This window comes from Chlamydotis macqueenii, chromosome 12 (genome assembly GCF_036417535.1).
Source record: "Chlamydotis macqueenii isolate bChlMac1 chromosome 12, bChlMac1.mat, whole genome shotgun sequence".
Classification (NCBI taxonomy): Eukaryota; Metazoa; Chordata; class Aves; order Otidiformes; family Otididae; genus Chlamydotis; species Chlamydotis macqueenii.
In genome coordinates, this window is record NC_141567.1 from 8,773,375 (window position 1) to 8,793,870 (window position 20,496).

General features: G+C 44.3%; 1 protein-coding gene across 2 annotated transcripts; it reads left to right on the plus strand.

Moving 5' to 3' along the window:
- Window positions 1–1,256: 1,256 nt before the first annotated feature.
- Window positions 1,257–19,623, plus strand: TICRR (TOPBP1 interacting checkpoint and replication regulator). Of its 2 annotated transcripts, none has more exons than XM_086757607.1 (22): window positions 1,257–1,913; window positions 2,448–2,727; window positions 3,335–3,576; window positions 3,822–4,065; window positions 4,615–4,750; window positions 5,519–5,661; window positions 6,405–6,617; window positions 7,164–7,312; window positions 8,052–8,146; window positions 8,503–8,596; window positions 8,777–8,856; window positions 9,178–9,420; window positions 9,986–10,082; window positions 10,912–10,984; window positions 11,638–11,778; window positions 12,262–12,352; window positions 12,860–12,921; window positions 13,752–13,907; window positions 14,642–14,799; window positions 15,015–17,313; window positions 18,701–18,814; window positions 19,168–19,623. In XM_086757607.1, the coding sequence occupies exons 1-22, from the start codon at window positions 1,257–1,259 to the stop codon at window positions 19,284–19,286; spliced, it is 5,886 nt and encodes a 1,961-aa protein (XP_086613733.1). In that variant the 3' UTR covers window positions 19,287–19,623. The 2 variants fall into 2 exon arrangements, with proteins under 2 accessions (XP_086613733.1, XP_086613734.1); XM_086757608.1 differs by having other exon boundaries at window positions 3,338–3,576.
- Window positions 19,624–20,496: the final 873 nt, after the last annotated feature.

Below are 20,496 nucleotides of genomic sequence, written 5' to 3' on the forward strand. Positions count from 1 at the left end.
GGAGAGCTGGTGTCCTTCCCTTGCTCTTGGTGGCAGGTTTCTCCTGGGCACTCAAGTGGATCAGCCCCTCGTTCCAGCTCATTAAACCCGCTTGCGTCCATAGTCACCAACAAAGCCGAATGGGTGGTTTACTGCCCGCTTGCCTCTGTTGGTTTATAAATATGACTGGCTGCTGGTGATGCTAGTTTAGGCTGGGGCATTCAAGCTCTGGAGAGAAGGGTGGCATAGACACGCGGGCAGCTCTGGTCTGCAGGGATCCTCCTCCCCGTTACCCAGTGTGATCCATCCACACTTGGTCACAGCTCGAGTGCCGGCACCCGTGGGGCAGGATGTGCTCCAGGACCTGCAGGGAGACGATGCTCAGGGACACGGCGGTTGATGACAACCCAGGGTCTTCGTCCTCCACCTCCCCAGAGGCCAGCCCCTGCCCAGCGCCCTGACCCCACACCTTGTCGCCCATATGGGCCCTGCGTTGGCCTTCCTGTCCCCCGGGGAGCCTCAGGGAGGGGGTGAGCCCTGGGGTGACACCTCCCCGGCTCTGCAGGACCTCTGCCCGTCCCTGTCCCGGTCCCTCCTGCCCTGGGCACGGCCGGTGGGTGTCGGGGCTGCAGAGGGGCCGCTTTGCGAGCGGGCGTTGACCTCTAGCGGCGAGCCGCGGCCTCCGCGGGGCGGCCCGGACCGGGAACTCCCGCGGCCCAGCCCCGGGGCTGCGCTGCCCGCCCCGCCCGCTCTCTGGGCTCCCCCGGCCCGCCTCAGTGAGGCCGCGGTGATGACGTCATCGCGGCATCACCGCCTTTACGCCCAATGAAGGGAGAGGTAAGAAATGACGCCATGGTCACGCGCCCCCTGCCGGCTTTAAATTTTAAATTGGCGGCGGCGGCCAATCGGCTCGGTCCGGGCGCTGGCCCCGCCCTCTAGTTTCGTCACGATCTCTCGCCAATAGAATGCCGCGCTCCCCCGCACACGCGCCGCGGCCGACCAATCAACAGAGAGCTCTGCTCGAACAGCCGGGGCCGCTCCTCCCTTCTTTCCCCCGCCCAACGCCAGCGCGGGCGCCGCACTGCGCAGGCTCACCACGCAGCTGCCGACGCCGCGGGCCAATGGGGGAGCGACGACTGGAAGGGGGCAGGCGCTCGGCGGCAGCCAATCAGGGCGCAGGAGGCGAAGGCGCCAGCGGTTGTACCGGGCGATGGCGGCGGGCGCGCTCTGAGCGGGTGGCGGTTGGGCCGTCGTGAGGCGGCGGGCGGGCGGGCGCCATGGCGTGCTCGCACAGCGTGGTGTTCCTGCTGGACGTCGCCAGCCCGGGGCGGCGGGCGCGGCTCCAGCGCGGCGCCCTGCGGCTCCTCAACCACCTGGGCTGCCGCTTCGGCTTGCCCCGCCTCCGCTGGGCCTTCAGGTTCTTCGACTCGCTCGGGGGGCGCGGTGGGGCCTCGCGGGGCGGCGGCTTCCGCCCGCCGGGGCCCCGCGCCTGGGCCCGCTTCGAGGACGAGCTGGCGGAGCGGTTCGGGACCCGGGGACCGGCCGCTGTCCTGCCCGGGCCGGCGCCCCGCGCCGCCCTCACCCATAACGGCCTGAAGGAGACGCTCCTCGACTTCCAGTGGGACCGTCCGGAGATCGCATCCCCCGCCAAGCCGCTCCGCAGGAGCCGGAGGACGGGGCTCGCCGCCAGGGAGCCCCTGGAGAGCCAGGCGCCCCCCGAGGGCTTTGTGAACGCCGTCTTCCTCTTCTCCCCCTGTCCCCACTCGAGGAGGGAGCTGCGGCAGTTCGTGTGGGGCAGCGACGCCCCTTCCTCCCCTCGTGAGCCGCCCACGGCTCAGGAGCTGGCAGAGAAACTCCTGCCCAAGAGTGTCCAGGAGTTGATTGCGGACCAGAAGATCACGCTGTTCTGGGTGGACACTGCCGAGTGGTCTCAGGTAATGCGATTGCACAGCTTTCAGCTGTGTGTACTGGCAGACCATCTTCTATGCCACCCTCCCACATAAGAAGGGAGAGCAGTTTTATGCTGTAGTATTTAAGTGGTAGGGAAAAGTCCTCAGTTAGTGCCACGTAATCTTGTTCAGCAAGGGACTGAAAACTGGAATGGTAGTTGTTCACGTGGAGGCTGAGATATGTGCCACTGAGTAACTGTACCGTGTTTATTGATGGGTCATCTTGTGCTTTGAGTTAGGTGGGAATTACAGCTGTTCAGGATTGCAAATGAGCAATCTGATAGTTCAGGTGTCTAGATACCAGATTCAGAAACCCCATCTTGAAAATATTGCCTACTTCTTAATTAAGTAGGAGTAGTATTTTCTTTATTGGGTTCCTGTGATGGCTGATTAAGTCCATAAAAACACTTGGAAAGCCCTGTGTTTAGATGCTTTGTATACATTTCATGTGCTGGCTTTTCTGGCAGTCTTTTTTGTTTGGATGAACATTAACTTGAGACCTCTGTTACTTTATTTCAGTTGATCGAATCCCCAGATCATGCTGGATACTGGACAATGTTTGAACTGATTTGTCAGACGGGAGGCACCATTTTGTCAGCTGAAACCTTAGTGCAGTGTCTGAGTCACCACAGGGCAGATCTTGCTTGTGGCTTTCTTGGAGACTCAGGTTCCCCACAGACTGTGCCTTGGACCATGCTTCTGCCGTTGGACGCGACTTTGAACTGCTTGTTCTCGAAGCCCTCTGTATTTCAAGCAGTATTCCCTCAGCAAGAAGGAACATTGTTTCTCAGCATGCCTGGTAATAATAATAAAAAAAAAAGATGGATGTGCATAGTAGTAACTGTGATCTCTCATGCAGGGTTCTTGGTGAGCTTCCCTTGTGAACAGTATGCACAGAAGTAACTTCAGATATTTAAGAGCCTAAGCTTAAAAACCAACAGTCCTGCATGTGCTCTAGTTTCTCTGATATGAGAGCTATTAGCCCATATTTCTGATTTAGTCTCTTCAGTTTTCCATGCTTCCAGAGCTTTGGATGCATGAAGAGCTATTTGCTGGTCCCACCTTATATAGGTGTACACCCTTTTCTTATACATGCTCTGTCTCACTTTAGCTAAACTGAAGCTAAGAACACAAATAAAAAGCCCAAAAGCCCCTTCAAAAGGAAGCAGATTTGCTTTAAAAGCAACATGCAGTGTGCATTGGCTCTTTAAGTGTCCCCTTTGTGCATGCAGCTCCTTCTTGAGAGCTTGGGGAGGAGGTCAGTTCTGTAATACACTTACTGTAGAGCTGTTCCCAGTTTAATCTCAGAACTTTTTTTTTTTTCTCCATTGAAGTTGTCTCTTCATCTAGATGAAAAACCCATTTTACTTGCTTTAGGACTTTTGCTTTATCTTATCCTTGCACAGGAGGAAAGAAGCAGGAAAGCTGTGCTGTGATCCTGGAACCCCTCGCCACGAGCCAAAGACAACTGCATGGTCCAGTCAACATTGTCCTGAAAGGCAGCTTGACGAGTTGGAGCTTGGTGCAGGCTGGCCACTTTCTCACGGAGAGCTGGATACTGCAGAACTCACAGGCTGAGCAGGCAGAATGTAAGAGGTCACTGTTTCATCAGCTGTTAAGGAATCTAGTGACTGAAGAACTGCACATGGTAAATCTTTCTCTTTGCCTCAAACTAATTTCTATTCTGAAATGAGCTGTGACAAAAGGAGTGATAGTGTATCACGTTGTGAAGACAATAATAATGGTATTTGTTGTACTGAAAATACCTCATTTGGAGCTAAAATTAGAACATTCTTTAGGAGATGATGTAAGTCTATAACCTGTTTGTAAAGTATTTGTACTCCTTAGATCTTTGCATTTCTAGATAATGTAAACTTTTTTTTTTTAATGTAGGTTGCTGAGGTATCTCTGTCTAAAACTTCGTACCCCTGCACTGCTGTTTTATCACCACTTTCTGAGAGTACTGCAGTTCTGACTGTGCTTGGTACTGAGAAGACTGCTGAAGTTCAGCGATGCAACCTTGAAGGAGCTGTAGTGGAGAACTCTTCCCAAGACCATGCTCTTCACCTTCCGGATATTGTGAATAGTGTGTTGAGTAAAATTGACACGTTGGTGGAAGATTCTCTGGCTAGTGTGGGTAGGTGTCAGGAAATGCAAAACTTACAATCTTTTGATCATCTCTAGATCTGATTTGGAGTGCAAAAATCTATAGCTAATGATTTCCTCGGTGAGGAGTCTCTCATTTTTGGCACTTGTTCATGTTGTCTTGTCTTCTGTGTCTCAGCCCTTGTGATGTGATGCAGAAATCTGCACTGGTGTGCCTTTCTGTTTTGCTTGCAGAGCATTAGTTTTCATCAGTTTGTAGATTAAGCATAGCTACTTGTGCTTGGGGACAAGTTTTTAGAATGAGGTTTCCTAAAATGTGTCGCATAGGCCATCCCTGGCCCGTAAGGCCTATGAGTGTGGCTGCAAGGAGGCTGCTTTAGCTCACCTGTTTTTTTTGTTAGAATGAGTCTTCTTACGAGTCTCCTGACCTGATGTATTGGCTATTTGCCCCTCCAGGAGCAAAGGTTTGGAAACCTCTGCTTTGGAGCCTCTGTGGAGGCTGAGACCTTCTGCCACTTCATTTAGTTTCCTTCTAATGTGGTTTTTTTTTTGTTTGGCCTGTGTGTCTGTCTGCTCACAGGAGAAGAAACTCCCATACCAGAGTGGGTCGAACGGGAACTGTCCCATATAGGGGGCTGGCATCCTTCAGTGCTTGAAGCATGGTACCCTGCATCGAATGCTTGTGGAGCGAGCTCTGATCTGATGGAGTCATTCAGGTATTTTTATGAAACATGTCTCTGAGTAATAATCAAGGACTTCTGCTTCCTCTTTATGGAGTGTGGCAGTAGCGTTGCTCAGAGTTCTAGAATTAAATGCTCCTCTTAGTGTTTTATTTCTGTACTCCGTTTACTGTGTGCCTTTGCTTCATTGTATCTTGGTGTATAGATAAAAGGAACTGGGAACTGGATGTTTGGGTAGCAGCTTGTGTGGGTTAAGATCTTGACAGTTTCAGGAGTGATATAGGTGACTTAAAATGAGCTAAGCTACTTGGGGAAATGTCAGACTGCTCTTCTTATGGTACAATAAGATCCACTGCAAGATACTGAAGATAGCGGTTGTGTTTCCACAGTTGGTATTTAGCAGGAATGAATAAGCCTGCTTTCTTCAAAGAGCTCGCTGAGTGAAACCAACAAAAAGCCTAATGCAGGATAGCTTAGCACAAGGCTGCTAGTGTGGTTTTGTGGCCTGGGTCAGTGGGACATCCACTGTACATGAGGCAACTCTTTTTATACTTGCTCCTAACTTGGTGTGACCCTTTTAAGAGGATGATTTGAGTTTTTTTGTATCTTTTAAGTAACAGTTTTCAGGACCAGGCATTGGAAAAGTACTACCATGTGTTGCTTGTACTATATTGCTGTAGAGTGGTATCTAGAAAAACCTGTTTCCTGTCCACTGGGAACACGGGATATTCCTCCTACTCTCTCTCTTTTTTTATCTTTTTTTTTTTTTTTTTTTTAACTGTATTGAATGGCTCTTTTATATAGGCTCCTGCAGGTTCCTTGTGCTAATGGGAAGGATGATGCAGACCAATCTGAAGTAGAACTCTCAGAAAGTCTATCTGAGCTGTACCAGAGAAAAATCAGTGAAATATCTGCTGCAGCTGGACCAGGAAATGACAAAAAAAGACGTAGGTATACTTTGTGGTTCTCTGTGCATGTTGTCAGTCAAAGATGATAAAGACTTCTCAGCAGGCCTTTTTAATGCATGAACCCATGACATCTGTTAAATCACTACTCTCCTGAGTAGTGGCATGCTGTAGATTTTTTTTTATTTAGAGACAGCATATTTTACATATTAACATTAGGATTGTCCTTTAGTACAACCCAAATGACTAATCAAGGCTGCGCGGTGACTGACAGAACTGTTAAAAAGCAGCGGGCAGAGCTCTGCAGTTTCATGAGTTGTTGAAATAGGGACTGCGCCAACTACTTGTAAATATTGCAACCTCTCAACCTTTGTTCTAATTTGGAGAAATAAAACATTATTCTAGAAGAGTTTAATCATTGCATTTCAGTATACTAACAACAGTTGCATATACTCTGACCTGCTGTATCCCTAAGTCTTGCTCTGTCAGTTATTTCTGTGATATAAAATTACTTCCTATAGATGTAACTTTGGATTATACCTATGTAAGTTCTTATGCAAAGCAACAATTTTCACTTCCTTTCACTTCCTTAGAGAAGTAGATCTCTGCTGTGCTGCCTGCATACATACTTCTTGGAGAAATACAAACCTTTTGGGCCGTATTTTCCACTAGAAGGTTACTAATCTTGCTTGACAGTAACATAGAATTCAGTGTTATGCTCTACCTTGGGTGGAGCTCCTGCCCAAGTATGTCTGACAGTAGAACCCCCTTTTGTGGTGTTGCAGGTGGGGTTCCCCGAACTCCAGTCAGGCAGAAGATGAAGACCATGTCCAGATCCTTGCAGATGCTCAATGTAGCAAGACTGAATGTAAAAGCTCAGAAGTTTCAACCTGATAGTGTGCCACCAACAGTGAATGAGAAGGTTCCACAGAAGCTTTCAGCAAAAAGATTGAATGAAAATGTGGAAGAAAAGGAAAAGGCACTTAAAATATCAATAGGTGTGTGTTAAGTCATCAGTCCTGTTATTTGTGGGAGGTCATATGTGATTTTTATGGAAGGGAGTGGAAAGGATAATGAGTTTAGGTGCAAGGGAGCAGATCAATGTTTGGATTCCTGTATCTTCAGCTTGGCACAGAGTGGTTATTTTGTCTACCCTTCTCCCAGTCAGTTTCTATAAATGTTTACAACCTAGTCTTACAACTACTCCTGGTGTTAGTTTCAATCTGGAAAAAAGCAGTAAGGGATTATCTCCTTGTATTTAACTGAAATAACTAGAGGGAAGCACTGTATTTATTAATTATGCAGAAGTAAAGGGAATTTCTTGACTGCTACAGTAACCTGAAAGCTTCCTGATCTACTTGGAACTAAGCTTATCATTTGTCATGCATCTGGACCTGGGACAGTGTTCTGTGATCTGGATGCATCTTTGCTGGAGGAAATATCTTTTGATGACCCTCTCTGTGCCCCTCTTCAGCTGGAATGAGTGTTTTATTCGTAAGGTGTGGTGAACAGGCATTTAGTTAACTTAGACCATTTGCTTGCAGACTTGAAAACTGAGGAGGAACTGCAGTCCCATTTGACTGCAAGCTACCAGAAGGCTGTTGGTGAGGGAGTTCTTTCATCTGTGTGTGCCCAGAATATGATCATGGCCATTAAAATGTTCTTGAAAGTACAAGATGCCAAAGAGAAAGAGGTAGGTAAGAGCATGTGGGCAGTGTTGTTACTGCTCTGGAAATTAAATTTTTTGCTATTTCAGGTTGCCTTTCCTTCATCGTACCTGAAGTTTTTATGCATGTAGTCAAAACCACAACCACTAACTACTTCTGTCTGTGATGACTCAGTAGTGAAAAACTGTAGGTAGCTGTAAAGAATGTAGAAAAATCCAGTTATCAATTTACACCTTTTCTAGAGATTACAACAGATGTCCTTCCTTTTCGTTGACCTCTTTCTGAATTCTAATTTCACTTATTCAAGGTTTGTATTTTAAAAAAGATGCATCTTCTAGTTTTGCTTTACATGGCAAATCTAGGCTTACTAATTCTCCAGGAAAAAGAAATAGTTCAAGATATTTCTTACAGTCTTTAACACTATTTATAGACTTAAAGTAACTAATTGAAACCAAAATTGGTAAACTTGTGAGCAATTGAAAAAAAATACTGTGAAAAACAAATCTATAGTTACCGAAGAAGGCCTGAAGCTGCAAGTAAGTGACCTGCTCTGGGATTTCATGGTACAAGTTGTTCTATGTCTCGTGTCATTGTGACTTTGCTACTGAAAGCGAAAGAATTCTTTTCCTGAGGATGAGAAAAAAACTTTGAGCTATTCTCAAACGAATGGGTGAAGAGAGGAGGGGGCGGGGGGGCGGAGGGAAACCCTATCCTGCAGACAGGGAACAGGCTTGAAGTTTTTGCTGTAATTATGTATCTTTGCAGGTGGCCTGTGTGGAAAGAGTCAGAAACCATCTCCTGAAGACCAGCAAAATGCTCAGGCAACAGCATGGATTACAGAAGGAGACCAAAGTCAGAGAGTATGAGACACTGTTTACTTCAGCTTCTGAGATACTGTGGAGTTGGTTAGCAGTTCTTAATGGTGGCTTTTTTGTACAAGTGGAAAAGTGTTTATGTGGGGTAGATATTCCAAGGAGAATCTCTGGTCACGGTAAAAACATTTCATTAAATGCAAATATAGATGTGCTGTGGAATAAACATTGCAGCCTATATCTGAAATGAGGCATCTCCCCTGCCACCAAAATGAAGTGCTAACCAAATTACACTGTCAAAAGGAGCCACTTCCCTTCCCGTTGCTTTTTTTGAGCATACCTTTTGCAGTAAATATGCTGCTTCCACCAGAAAAAAGGCAGTGAATGATTACTTGTTTTCTTAGGTGCCGACTTCAGGTATTTTTGCGCCTTGAGTTATGTCTTCAGTGCCCTTCACTCCAAAGCAACACTGACGAAATGGAGCAGCTGTTAGAAGAGGCAAGTAAATTGTAGATCAGGTCGCGTTTCTGGATGGCACTAGAAACGCAGACCTGGAACCTGTAGTTTTCTCTTGACTTTACTGTAACACTTTATATTCCTTGCTAAAAAAAAAAAAAAAAATCGGGTGTTGCAACTGTCACAACTTAATCAGTTTTCCCACCTGACTTTCTCTTCCAGGTGACAGATATGCTGCGCATTTTATGTCTGACTGAAGACTCGGCGTATCTTACAAAGTTTCTAGAGGAAATATTAGAATTGTAAGTTCTTTAGCATTACTTAAGTGTTACTGGGGTCTGTGGTTTTGGTTGTTTGTCTTTTTTGAGTAAACAGCAATCTACAGCTTTTCTTACTGCATCTTTGTAAGTTTCAGAAGTTTAGACATGTTTTGTTTGTTACACTTGTATCTTAATTAAAGAAAAAGTAGCTAATAAGCAAATAAACTACTGAAAAAACCAGATGATTTTCAGGTTTTTCTTAAATGACATTTAAGAACAGAGAATTAGTTCAAACTTTGGGATTGAAACACTGACTGTTTTGTGAGGGATTGTATTTGATGTGCATTCTCTCTGATGCTCTAGGTATATGAAGTCTATACCGAAGACCCTTGGAGAGATTTACTATGGTCTTGGTACACAAATACCCGCAAAGCTGGCATCTGTTCTGCCTTCAGACTTCTTCAGTGATGACTCTGTGACTCTGGATAGCAAATCTCCAGGACTTCCAGCATCTTTATCATCTGCTTTAACTCCTAGCACTGTTTATCTACAAACTGAGAGCGATCAGCTGGAGGAGCTGCGCACCAGATCTGCCAAAAAGAGAAGGTAATAATTCCAAATAGGAGGCAGCTTGTTGCAGCCTGGGCTGTGGCTGAGGATTTGTCTAAACTACAGCTCAGTCACCTTTGTTTCTATTGCTAGATAGCTAGTTTGGGCAGGCTGACACCTGCTGATAGTTCTGCAAGCCTGACAGAAATATTAAGGGCTCCCATTTTTCATTTTAACTTGCCATTGTTAACTATATGGAAGTGTAATCTTGATTCTATATGTGTATCTTATGCACAAGTAGAGTTCATGAGCATCTTCCATGAGAGGAAGAGGATGTTCTACTGTGCAGCAGGTGATCCTGTATTGTTAAAGTTAACTGTGATTTACTGTAGACCTCTGGGGATCCTGTGTACGTTTTAGCAAATTGTGAAATAAGTTTTAATACTGATCTTAAAGTTAGATGTAGCTATTTATAGTGCAAGTAATCTTTCAATGTTGTAACAGAAGTGAAGTATCAAAATCTGAATGTAGGTAAAGATTTTCTCTAGAGTCAAACCTAAGTTTAATTGTCATTAGGTCGATAACTATGCTTCTAATCTTAATTTTTGTATACTTTCTAAAGGAATAACATATTAGCCAGACACAGGAGCATGACAGAAGCACCACAGAACTTGCGTCAAATTGAGATTCCCAAGATAGCCAAGAATCCCATCAGAAAGGTAAAACTCTTCCAAAAGGATTGGGTGGGTTGCTTCTGCAGGGCTGCAGCAATGTTGTGAAGTGACACCTGAGTGCAAAATCTGTTGCCCTGTATTCACTTAGTAAGTATGCCCTGTATCAGCTTGTTGTGGTTTAGCCCCAGCTGGCAACTAAGCACTGCACAGCTGCTTGCTCACTCCCCACCACTGGGATGGGAGAGAGAATTGTAAAGATAAAGATGAGAACTCCTGGGTTGAGATAAAGACAGGTTAATAGGTAAAGCAAAAGCCACGCATGCAAGCAAAGCAAAACAAGGAGTTCATTTGCTGCTTCCCACTGGCAGGCAGGTGTTCAGTCATCTCCAGGTAAGCAGGGGTCCATCACACATAACGGTTATTTGGGAAGGCAAACCCGTAACTCTGAATGTCCCCCCTTCCTCCGTCTTTTCCCCCAGCTTTATATGCTGAGCGTGACATTGTATGGTGTGGAATATCCCTTTGGTCAGCTGTCCCAGCTGTGTCCCCTCCCGACTTCTTGTGCACCGCCCGCTGGTGGGGTGATGTGGGAGGCAGAAAAGGCCTTGACTGTGTAAGCACTGTTCAGCAATAACAAAAATTTCCCTGTATTATCCACACTGTTTCCAGCACAAATCCAAAGTGTGGCCTCATACTGGCTACTGTGAGGAAATTACCTCTCTTCCAGCCAAACCCAGTGCTCAGCTGTACAGAGATCAAAATTGCTTTGAAGGAGAAGTTAAAATAATGTATGGTTCAGAGCTTACAGTTAATATTCATAATAGTTAAATATAACATTAAACTGCTGGTGAAACTAATTTATTTTTTGTTTCAGGAGAACTTGCATTCTTACCTTGCTGCTGAGAAGTCCCAACAGATACCATTGTTGCAGAAAGAAGCAGTGCAAGGTATATTGACTTCTAGCTTTTCCATGGAAAGGTGCGTCTTCAGCACACATTCTCCCCGTAAATTTTAGTGAGCTATGATGAAATTATGCTGAAGCGTGCTGGATATCTGGAGGAAGTTTTGCTGAATTCTGCAAAAATGTTGAGGAAAAAATAATTCCTGTATTCTGTGTGTGCTCACATGCAGAAAATTTAAATTGTGTATCCTGAGAGGAAGACCTTTCCATTCTTCTGTGAATCTTGCAATTATTTCTGTCTTCTCTGTCCTGAAAAGAAAATGAGGACCAGAGTGAACTCCTATATCTGAAAACAGGATATCTCTCTGCAAAATACTTAATAAAATAAAGTTAAATCCCACATGCGTTCTCAATCAAACATGTGCTTCAGCTGAGATTTTTGTAGCTCACTTAATGTTGCTTCAGTTTGGATGCTGGCTGCTTTTTCTGCTATGGCATCTGCTTGTAGCTTATTGCTGAAATAATGCAAATTTGTCAGAGAAGTCCAGGATGGGTTTAGAGGAGGACATGTTCCAGTAGCAGAAAAACAACTTTTCAATCCTTTGTGGCCTCTAAAAAGTCGTTTTTCTATGCTGCTATGTGATATTCCCCCTCTTTTCCTTTTAATCTGATAATTTCTTGCTTTGTCTTGCCTCACAGAGGTTACAAAGGTAAGGAGGAACCTCTTCAATGAAGAGATACTTTCACCATCAAAAAGGTCTACGAAGAGAATGCCTAGAAGCCACTCGGTATCTGCTGTGGAGGGCTTAAGATACAAATGCGCTGATGAAGGCACTAAAGGTAGGACATGACTTGTGCACATAGGATTGTTGTGGAAGAGATTTTGCTAAAATTTCTATTCTTATGTCCTCAGTTCTATGAAACAATTAATGATGGAGAAAATACTTTAGATCATTGCTGTGGTGTTTGGAGGGTGAATAGAATATTGAAACTGAAACCTATTTTTTTTACTGAACTCTTTACTTAAAGAAAACTGTTAAGAATGCTTGATTCAAAAAGGATTTATGAAGGAAAAATTGAGGAGTGAAAGTTATCTCAGTAGGTTAATCATGTCTGATGCAAAGTCAGTACTATTAATATTGAAGGGGTGGGAAGGAAGCATAGACACTGGACTCTGAAATGATTATAGCTTGTGAGTGCTGGGAGATTCATGCACAATGATTCTATATTGGCTGTCATTCTTAAACTGAAGCCTATACACAACTGTATTTGTTATAACTGCTTTATAATTGTGTGATGTTTTAGCTCTTGCTTGATTTTTAGATCATCGCAAGTTATTGACCAAGAGAGTTGCAGAAACACCACTACATAAGCAGGTCTCCAGGAGACTACTACACAGGCAGATCAAAGGCCGGTAAGTAAGCTCTTTCTGAATTTCTTCAGGAAGTATTAGATGTTTCCTTAATGGCTGTAAGCACAAGAGCCAGGTATCTTCTTTGTGGTCAATGTGTCATCGTCACCTAAGGCAGTAAGAGAACCAGTGGAGGCTAAGTTCTGTTGTCTGAGTGGGGAGAAGTACTACTTGCTTCATTGTGTAAGTTAGGGTGCTTTAATTCCTGCAGCTAACTTCTGTTTAGGTTTGGTTGCTGGTTTGAGGGCTTCTGAAGAAAAGGCCTGTGCTGTATTTTGTGGACTCCAGGCTGAAATTTAGCATTTACTTCCATGTAGAACAGCTAGACAGTTACTCACACTCAATCATATGTTAATGGGAGGCAAAGTGCTTTCTAATTGCTCATTTAGAGCAGCCCCCACAGCAATACATTGTTGTAGAATAGAGTACTGCTTTTTAGTCTATGTGGTAAGTTCTGGTTTTGTAAATATGAACAGTATGCGAAGTTCAAAATGTCTGCTCTTTCTCAAGGTCTTCTGATCCAGGTTGTGGCAGTGGTGTTGTAGAAGAATCTCCAGAGAAGGCCATAAATGGTAAGCACTGATTTTTTTTGGAAGGGTGGTTTTGCTGTGTTGTAGCTCATAAGATGAACATGCTTCAAGTTAGGTAATTCATAAATAGTCAGTACAAAAGTATTGTACTAATCTGTTGATGGAGCACAGCCTCCTCTGATAGAAAAACTTGCTACTTGCTGCTTTGACAACCCTGTATAGTAGAAGTTGCTATCTACCCTTTTTTCATAACTCTTTTAAATGAAAATACTTGAAGGACTTTGAGGGTGAACAAAATTCTGAGCTGTTATAGTTACTGTCAAACCAGCACATGCAGGGTTTTTAATGTAACTTCAACATGTTGTGCTGTGACTCTAACACTGCTCTGATTTCTACTGTAATAGATGGCCACCTGGCTCTGTGGAGTCTCTCTGTTATGTTGGCTACTGTTGTTTCTGTCCCCAGGAAGGAAGAAGAAAACAACATAGTTGGGCAAGCAGGAACATGAAAACTCTAGTAAAGAGAAGCAGGAGAATTAAATAAAAGAATTAAATAAACCTGGGTATAACTTGAATTGAACATAGCTTTTCTAGTATTTCTTTCTGTATAATTGATAGAGAGGGATGAGAATTATCATGACTTGGAGGAGGGGGCATCATGATTTGGAAGGAGATTTGCATGCATTAATATTCCAGATCCCCGAGAAAGCTGAAGCTTTCTTCTTCATGTGCTTGCCTCCCTACATGAGCTAGTTAGCTGTATGGAAATTATTTCTTAGAGTGTGTTCTTTTCAGTTGTGACCTATTCCTGCAAATGTCCTCATTGTTGAGGGAGAGAGAAGGTTCAGTCTCCAATATCCTTACCTTTTTTAGAAGCAGGTTTGAGAAGAAGCCCACGCATCAAACAGCTGTCTCTGAGTAGGACCTGCTCTGGTGTGTTCTATTCCACTACACAGCCGAGCTCACAAAATTCACAGCGGGTCCACTGGGGACAAGAAGAGGAGAGCTGTACACTGCAGGATGGAGAAGGTACTGAATGGGATTTGAGCAGACTGATACTGCTGATCTGAAAAGCTGCATGGAAGTTTGATTTGATTTGGCTCTACAAGACACCTGTAAGAAGCTAAGAGCTATCATGTAATATCTTTTGTAGACAGAAATTCATCCCCAGTAATTATTTTTTAATTTGGAATCTGAATCTGGAGGAGGGTACAGCAGCTATTTCTATGATGAATACACTGCCAACTTCAGAAACCAGTCAGGCCCATCTAACAGAATACCACTGATTGTCAGTCTGCATTCCTTAAATGCAGTGAAATCCCTGTGAAGTATGAGACAGAAATCCTAAAGCTTACTTTGTCTACTCTGTGGCATCATAAAGGAACGACTGATGGCATCTTCTTTGCTGGCTTTCTCAGTAGGATTATCAGCTATAAATGGTGACATTTAATTTTTTATATTGTACTTACTAGAATCTGTAGTCATGAACCAGAACTTCTTAAGCTATAAGCTATAAATAGAATAAGAAGCTGAGCTATTTTGTACTTCTTTTTTTTTTTCCAGCTAGAGCATTCTTTCTACAGATGGATGTGAGTTTCATATTGGGAAATAACAGTAATTCTGGTGAAGCTTTAATATTTGACTAGAAAAGCACATGCCAGGTCTATAGGCTTTGTACACTACTTGCCCGTACATCTGAAGTGATTGAGACAATTGTTTGTGGCAGGTTACTTACTGTTGAATTGTACTCTTCCACTTTGTAGGTGTTAAGCGGCATGCAGAGAGCCGCACTGTCCAGACTCCCAAGAGGTTTTTCTTTGGTGCAGTCATTGACCCGTGTAGTCCTGCAGTGAAGCATTCACCTGGAAGGAGGAGAACAAGAAAAGATTCCTTACGCTTAGAGGAGCTGACTGCCTGTCAGGTAGAAAACACTTACCTCTCTCTCTTTCTTCCTGTCACTCTTTTCTTCATGTTTAGTGGAACCTACACATCTTAAATTTAGTGTTTCTGTTAAGTCTAATCAAATGAGTTTTTGTGTTTTAAATCTTGAGAAGTAAATATTAAGATGGGTAGATAATACTGCTGGAATAGAACAAGAATGACTTTTTTTTTTTTTTTTTTTTCTCTTCCCTGCAGACTCCCAGAAAAACACCTCGTAAATGTGCTCAGAAGCCACTGAATTCTGCCAGTAAGCCACTAAGGAGATCACCTCGCATTCTCCACAGGACACCACAGAAGCTGGAGAAGACTCCTGGCAAAAGTCCAGCTGCTAAGCAGACTGCAGCTAAATGTTTGGGAAAGTACTTTTCTGATCCTGTACAAAGGGTCAAGTCACCATCTGTGTTAACTGAAAGCAAAAGGGTTCACTCACTGCAAGTAACTTCTAAGGATTGTTCTCCAGCAGAAAGACTTTCCCCTCCTTGCAAAGAGGCTGGATTACAAATACCAGAACATGAAGGATTCGCTGTGCTGGGTGCCTCATTATTACCTCTGATAGATTCAAATCCAGCTGCTGCTTCCCCTTCTGCTGTCCAGGAAAGATGTTTTACAGAACTACAAACTCCAAGACGTTCCTTGAGATTCCTCTCAAAATTAGCATCTCCAGTTGGTACGCGGAGGCAAATCCTCCCAAAGGAAATTCAGGTGCAGTCAGATCTGTTATCTCAAGCAACTAAAAGTACTCCCAGGAAACCTGAGGAACCAAGTTCAAAATTATGTAGCAGCCTACTGAGTGCAGAAATATCGCAGCTCACTGTGAGGCTAGAGCCTCTCTTCAGCTCTTCTTTCCATGAGAGTTCCACAAACACTGTGGCAGTCTGCTCTCCTTCCCATGCACAGGCTAGGGAGTCTGACTGGGAGCTTAGTGCATCTAAATCCTCCGTTCAAAAATCTCCAGGTATTACTGGCACTCCGCTGAGGTCCATGCTTCACACATCCGAGCAGGTCCAATGTGAACTAAATTCTGGAGGAGAGAACCTCACGCTTGCATGTGCGACGCCTTCTGAAAATAAGGACAATCATAGTGGTAGTGGTGGTAACTCTTCTGTAGAAAGCCTCCAGCTTTGTCAGTCCCAAGTTACTGAAAATACCCCTGTATCAGACAAAAATAAACAGATGGATGTAGTGTCACAAAAATCTTGTCCAAGAGAGGACTTGGAAAACTTGGAAAAACATTTGTCTCCAAAGCCTTCTGCTGGAGGGCATGCACAGAATGCTGAGAGAGAATGTGAGCAATTGGTTAAGGAGGGGAACTCCTGTGCAAACACCTGTGAGTCCTTCCTAAGTGGTTCTCAAACAGTTAGTGGTGACTTGGAGCCAAGAACCCTGCTGAGAGAAGAATATATGGGGTTGAAGGCTCCAAGTCTTAAGAGACACTCCAGATTTGCCCTGAATACCTCACCTCCTATGCCAAAGTCTGCTCCTGCCTATTCTTTACGCTGCACTGCAGACAGGAGACAGCGGGAAGCTGCTGCACGAATGGGAGATCCTCAACTTCTAGCCAAGTTCTCTACTCCTAAAAGTCGTTGCAAACTACCTTCTGCTAGCCCACCAGCGTATGAAGTTGAACTTGAAATGCAAGCTTCAGGCCTGCCCAAACTTCGCATTAAGAAAATAGGCTCTTGCTCATTGTTGGAAGCTCAACCTGAAGCAAGTGCCAGCAAACCCAAGGGAGGAGAAAGCCACTTTGGTGATCTTTCTATGACCTGGTGTAGCAAGCACCCGGGAAAGCTAGCAGCTGCCTGTGTTTCACCGTCCTGCTTTCGCTCTTTCCACAGTACACCTGGGAAAGGTGGAGGACAGACCTATATATGCCAGTCATACACCCCAACAAGCTGTGCCTCTAATGTCACCTCCCCATCCCCCTTAGAGGCAGGAGTTCCCCAGACACCTTCTCCAAAGCAGAAGGGGAAGACTACCCCCGATGCTATCAATGATTGGCCTCGGAGAAAGAGAGCAGCAGGCAGCACTGCTAACACTCAAAGTGAGAAAAATACTGATGAACAGAAGAGAATGTCAACAGGCAGAGAAGGAGAGATTGAGATCTTGGAGCATTGTAGCAGCAAAGTAACAAATACTCTTGGAGAATTTGAAATGGAAGGGATTTACAGGCTCCAGGATCAGGTCTCTCCTAGTGACCCTGAACCCAGGGCTGATGAGGACTCTACCATGGGAACATTTGGCTTGAAATCGCGGAAGCGGGTCTTTACGTGTCTATCACCAGAAAAGGAGGAGAGTCATGATGCCAAGAGATCTTGCAAGATCATGATGCCAAGAGATAGGTGCAACCTGGATCTCACTGGCTTTTCCACAGATGAGGGCAACAGAAGCAAATCAAGGACAGACTCTGTACTTCCTGAGGAACCAGGAGCATGTGTGCTCATAACTCCTGAGCAGTACAGCTGTGTAGGGGATGATGATGTCTTCCTTTTGTCAGGTAACTAAGTGGCATGAGTGACACTCCCCTGAAATTCAGGGATGGTTAAAAATGTGGGTAGACAAAAAGCAGGAACACAACTATTTTCTGTCTGACTATCTGAGGGAGAATGAGGTAGAGGGGAAAAGTGGTTTGTAAATGCCATGGAGGTTAATTATGTAGAGAGGCAGACTGGATGTGAGGAGCTAATCAATGGCATATTAATAATGGGATCAGAGAAATATGAAGGAGCGGGAGGCTGAAGGAATTAAAAAGAGAGTTTGAGAACCTGGGTAGGGAGGATCACAATTGCATCCAACTGTTGTCTTGTAAATAACGAGAACTCAGGAGTGAATAAACATGTGGTGTAAGGTATCAACAGTGCAGAGTGAAATGCAAACTGTGACTTGAGGGAAATGATAGCTCTTCTATAGCAATACATGTTGAAATTAGACCAGGCTATTTATTTGGGTTTTTGTTGATGCTGCTAGCTGTTTCTGCCCAGCATCTAGCACTGAAGTTAAATGTCCTTAAGTCTAAAGCTTGGCTGCTTCAGTATAGACTGGAGCCTTATGGGAGTTAGTCCTGGGGATGCTGGTATTTATTGGTGCCCCAGTTCTATCTGCCTGTGGTGGTGGGCCCGTTGAAAGTGGGTATCAGAAATTCCTGCCTTGCTAGCAGTAATGTATTGGTAGGTGTTTAAGTTTAAACTGCCTCTTTGATTTTGGTGTGGGTACAGATGATTCAGCTGACCGTGGTGAAACAAGCTGTCTTGGCTCTGTAAGCAAGGCCTTGCGAATTTCAAATACTTAAAACTAGTATTGTTCCAGAAATTACATGTTACAGGAGAGTGTAGCAGATGTTCTATAGTCATTGCATGCCCTGAAGCATTAAGCTTCAGTATCCGCTTTCTCTTGCGAGGAAAGGTTTGTATACAGAAGTAGTGTATCACTGAGTCACCTCTATCAACAGGTATCACTGAGAAAAATGGGCAAACTTTAAAGCAAAGTTAGTCCATATTCAGGACATGAAATAATAGCAGTATTCAGCCTTAAGCTGGTCCTGTAAGAGACTTCGTATACCTACCGACCTTGGTTTTGTATTTACAGACCATCATGGTTATAACAACAGTTTTCTTCCAGGAAGAGTAACAGTTTAATATGAGTGAAGTGCTTTGCTGTTAAACCACCTAAGAAAATAAAATGCGCTAAGAGCTAAATCCAGACTGCTGTTTACCTTTCTTGATGCCAGAAACCCATTGTGCCAGCCTGGATTTTGTTTCAGATACGCTGAATTTATCACTTGTACTGATGGAAGTTTCGAGGCAGAATAAAGGCTATGTATGAGTCTTAGCTGAAAGCACTCTGGAGTTGGCAGTTTGCTGCACATTCTCACTGTGTTCCTCCAGGTTCAACTCCACCAGTGAAGAGCGTGCTCTCTACTAGCAGCCTTCTAGCACTGACCCAGTCTCCACTCCTGTGCCAAGGACAGACATCGTCATCTTGGAGAAAGCGTGTTCAAGGTAACCCCCTGCGCTGTAAGGAAAGGCTGGCCTTGAGCAAGATTAGGTGTGCTCTCCGCTTGCATGCAACTAAATGAGAACAAAAGCATGCTCTGCCAGGGATTGTTCTTTGTGCAGAAAGCATGTGGCTGTATCTGCCACTTCTGTATTCAGTGTCTCCATCTCACACGCTTCCAAGAAACGTGGCATGGACTGGGAAATTTGGAAGGGAGCGAGGGTACCTGTGAAGAACAAGTAGCTTAGTAGGAAGTGCAGCATACTGTTCTTGCTGTTCCCAGGTGGCACTTGGCTTCTTGAAGTCACCAGTAAACTTTGACAAACTGTGTCTTTAATTTCTTCTTTCTGTTTTGTAGAAGAGGAATCTGATGCCTTCCAAATTACTGCCAACCAGGAGTTGTCTCCATTCCACATCATGGCTTCCAGGAAGCGTCCCCTTAGCAGAACTTACTCACGGAAAAAGCTGCTCAGCTGAAGTTTGGAGCCAGAACAGTATGGGAAGCTGTTATCCCAGCTGTACAACATATTTTTTAACAAGGACCTTGTATTTGGTGCTGCACTGGACCTGTCTTGTGTTGGTAGGAGACTAGATGCAAGCATATGACAGTGGAAATAAGGATGACTCTAAAAGTTTCTTATTAACCTCAATTGTAGCATCTCTCCATCCATTCAAGGCCTAGCTCAGTCTTTCTGGCAGTTTTTCTGTATGTGGTAGCTGAGTTCTCCAGTGAGGTTACAATTCTGCTTGGTAAAGAGGGAGAATTGTCACTTTTCTACAGCTTTCTTGTAAAATAAATTGATGTGAATTTTCAGTGTGTCACAAATCTTATCTTTAGCCCAAGTGATGGGCACGAGACTGGGGCTGCGGGAAGAAGGATGCCGGAGGTGAATGGGTACAAAACAAGCTGCATGCTCCTGCTGGTACTAACTGGATCCCTTTGTTAGTTGCATTGTTTGCCACAGCCTAGTGGGAAAATAACAAGCAGATTAAATCTGATGGATTAATGGGCCAGAAATACCAGACAAATGCTAAAAGAGTATAGAGGAGGGGAAAGTTAACTTAGCTGGTAACAGGGAAGGAGAGGAGTTTGATTCTCTCTCTTTGTAGATCATGAATGGTTTAATTGGTGCATTGGCTCCTAACTACTGCTGGTTAAGCAGGTCTGTATAAGTGCTGATGGAGGAACTTTGTTTCTTTCTGCAAACTTGCACTGATCCAGAGAGAGGACTGGCTGTGGAAACTTCCTTGAAAGGAAAATCTTTGATGGGATAACTGGAGATGACAGTTCAAAGACTTTTCTTCTTTACCAAACTGAGTTACTGATTAAATAGTGACTAGTTGCCTGTGAGACATGGGCTTAGAATAAGAACACATGAAAACAGCAGGAGCTGTGATTTGGTGTCTGAGGTGTAGCTGACAAGGGGCTAAAATAGTGCATTATCTTGGAAGGGCTGAGTTTTTTTCCTTTAGGATAGCTATTTGTGCATGGCAGGGTATCGGGGAAGTTGCCCCACTAGGTCCCCCCCACAGGAAGCAGAGAGCTATGAAGACAGCGTGACGTCATCCCAAAACCAGGCATGGCAATGCAGAAGTTTGTTGGATGGCTTTGAGGCATTAGATGGTATTGAATGGAATTTGTTTCCTGGAAGCAGTATTTGTTGCAGGAAAACACACTGTTTCCCTC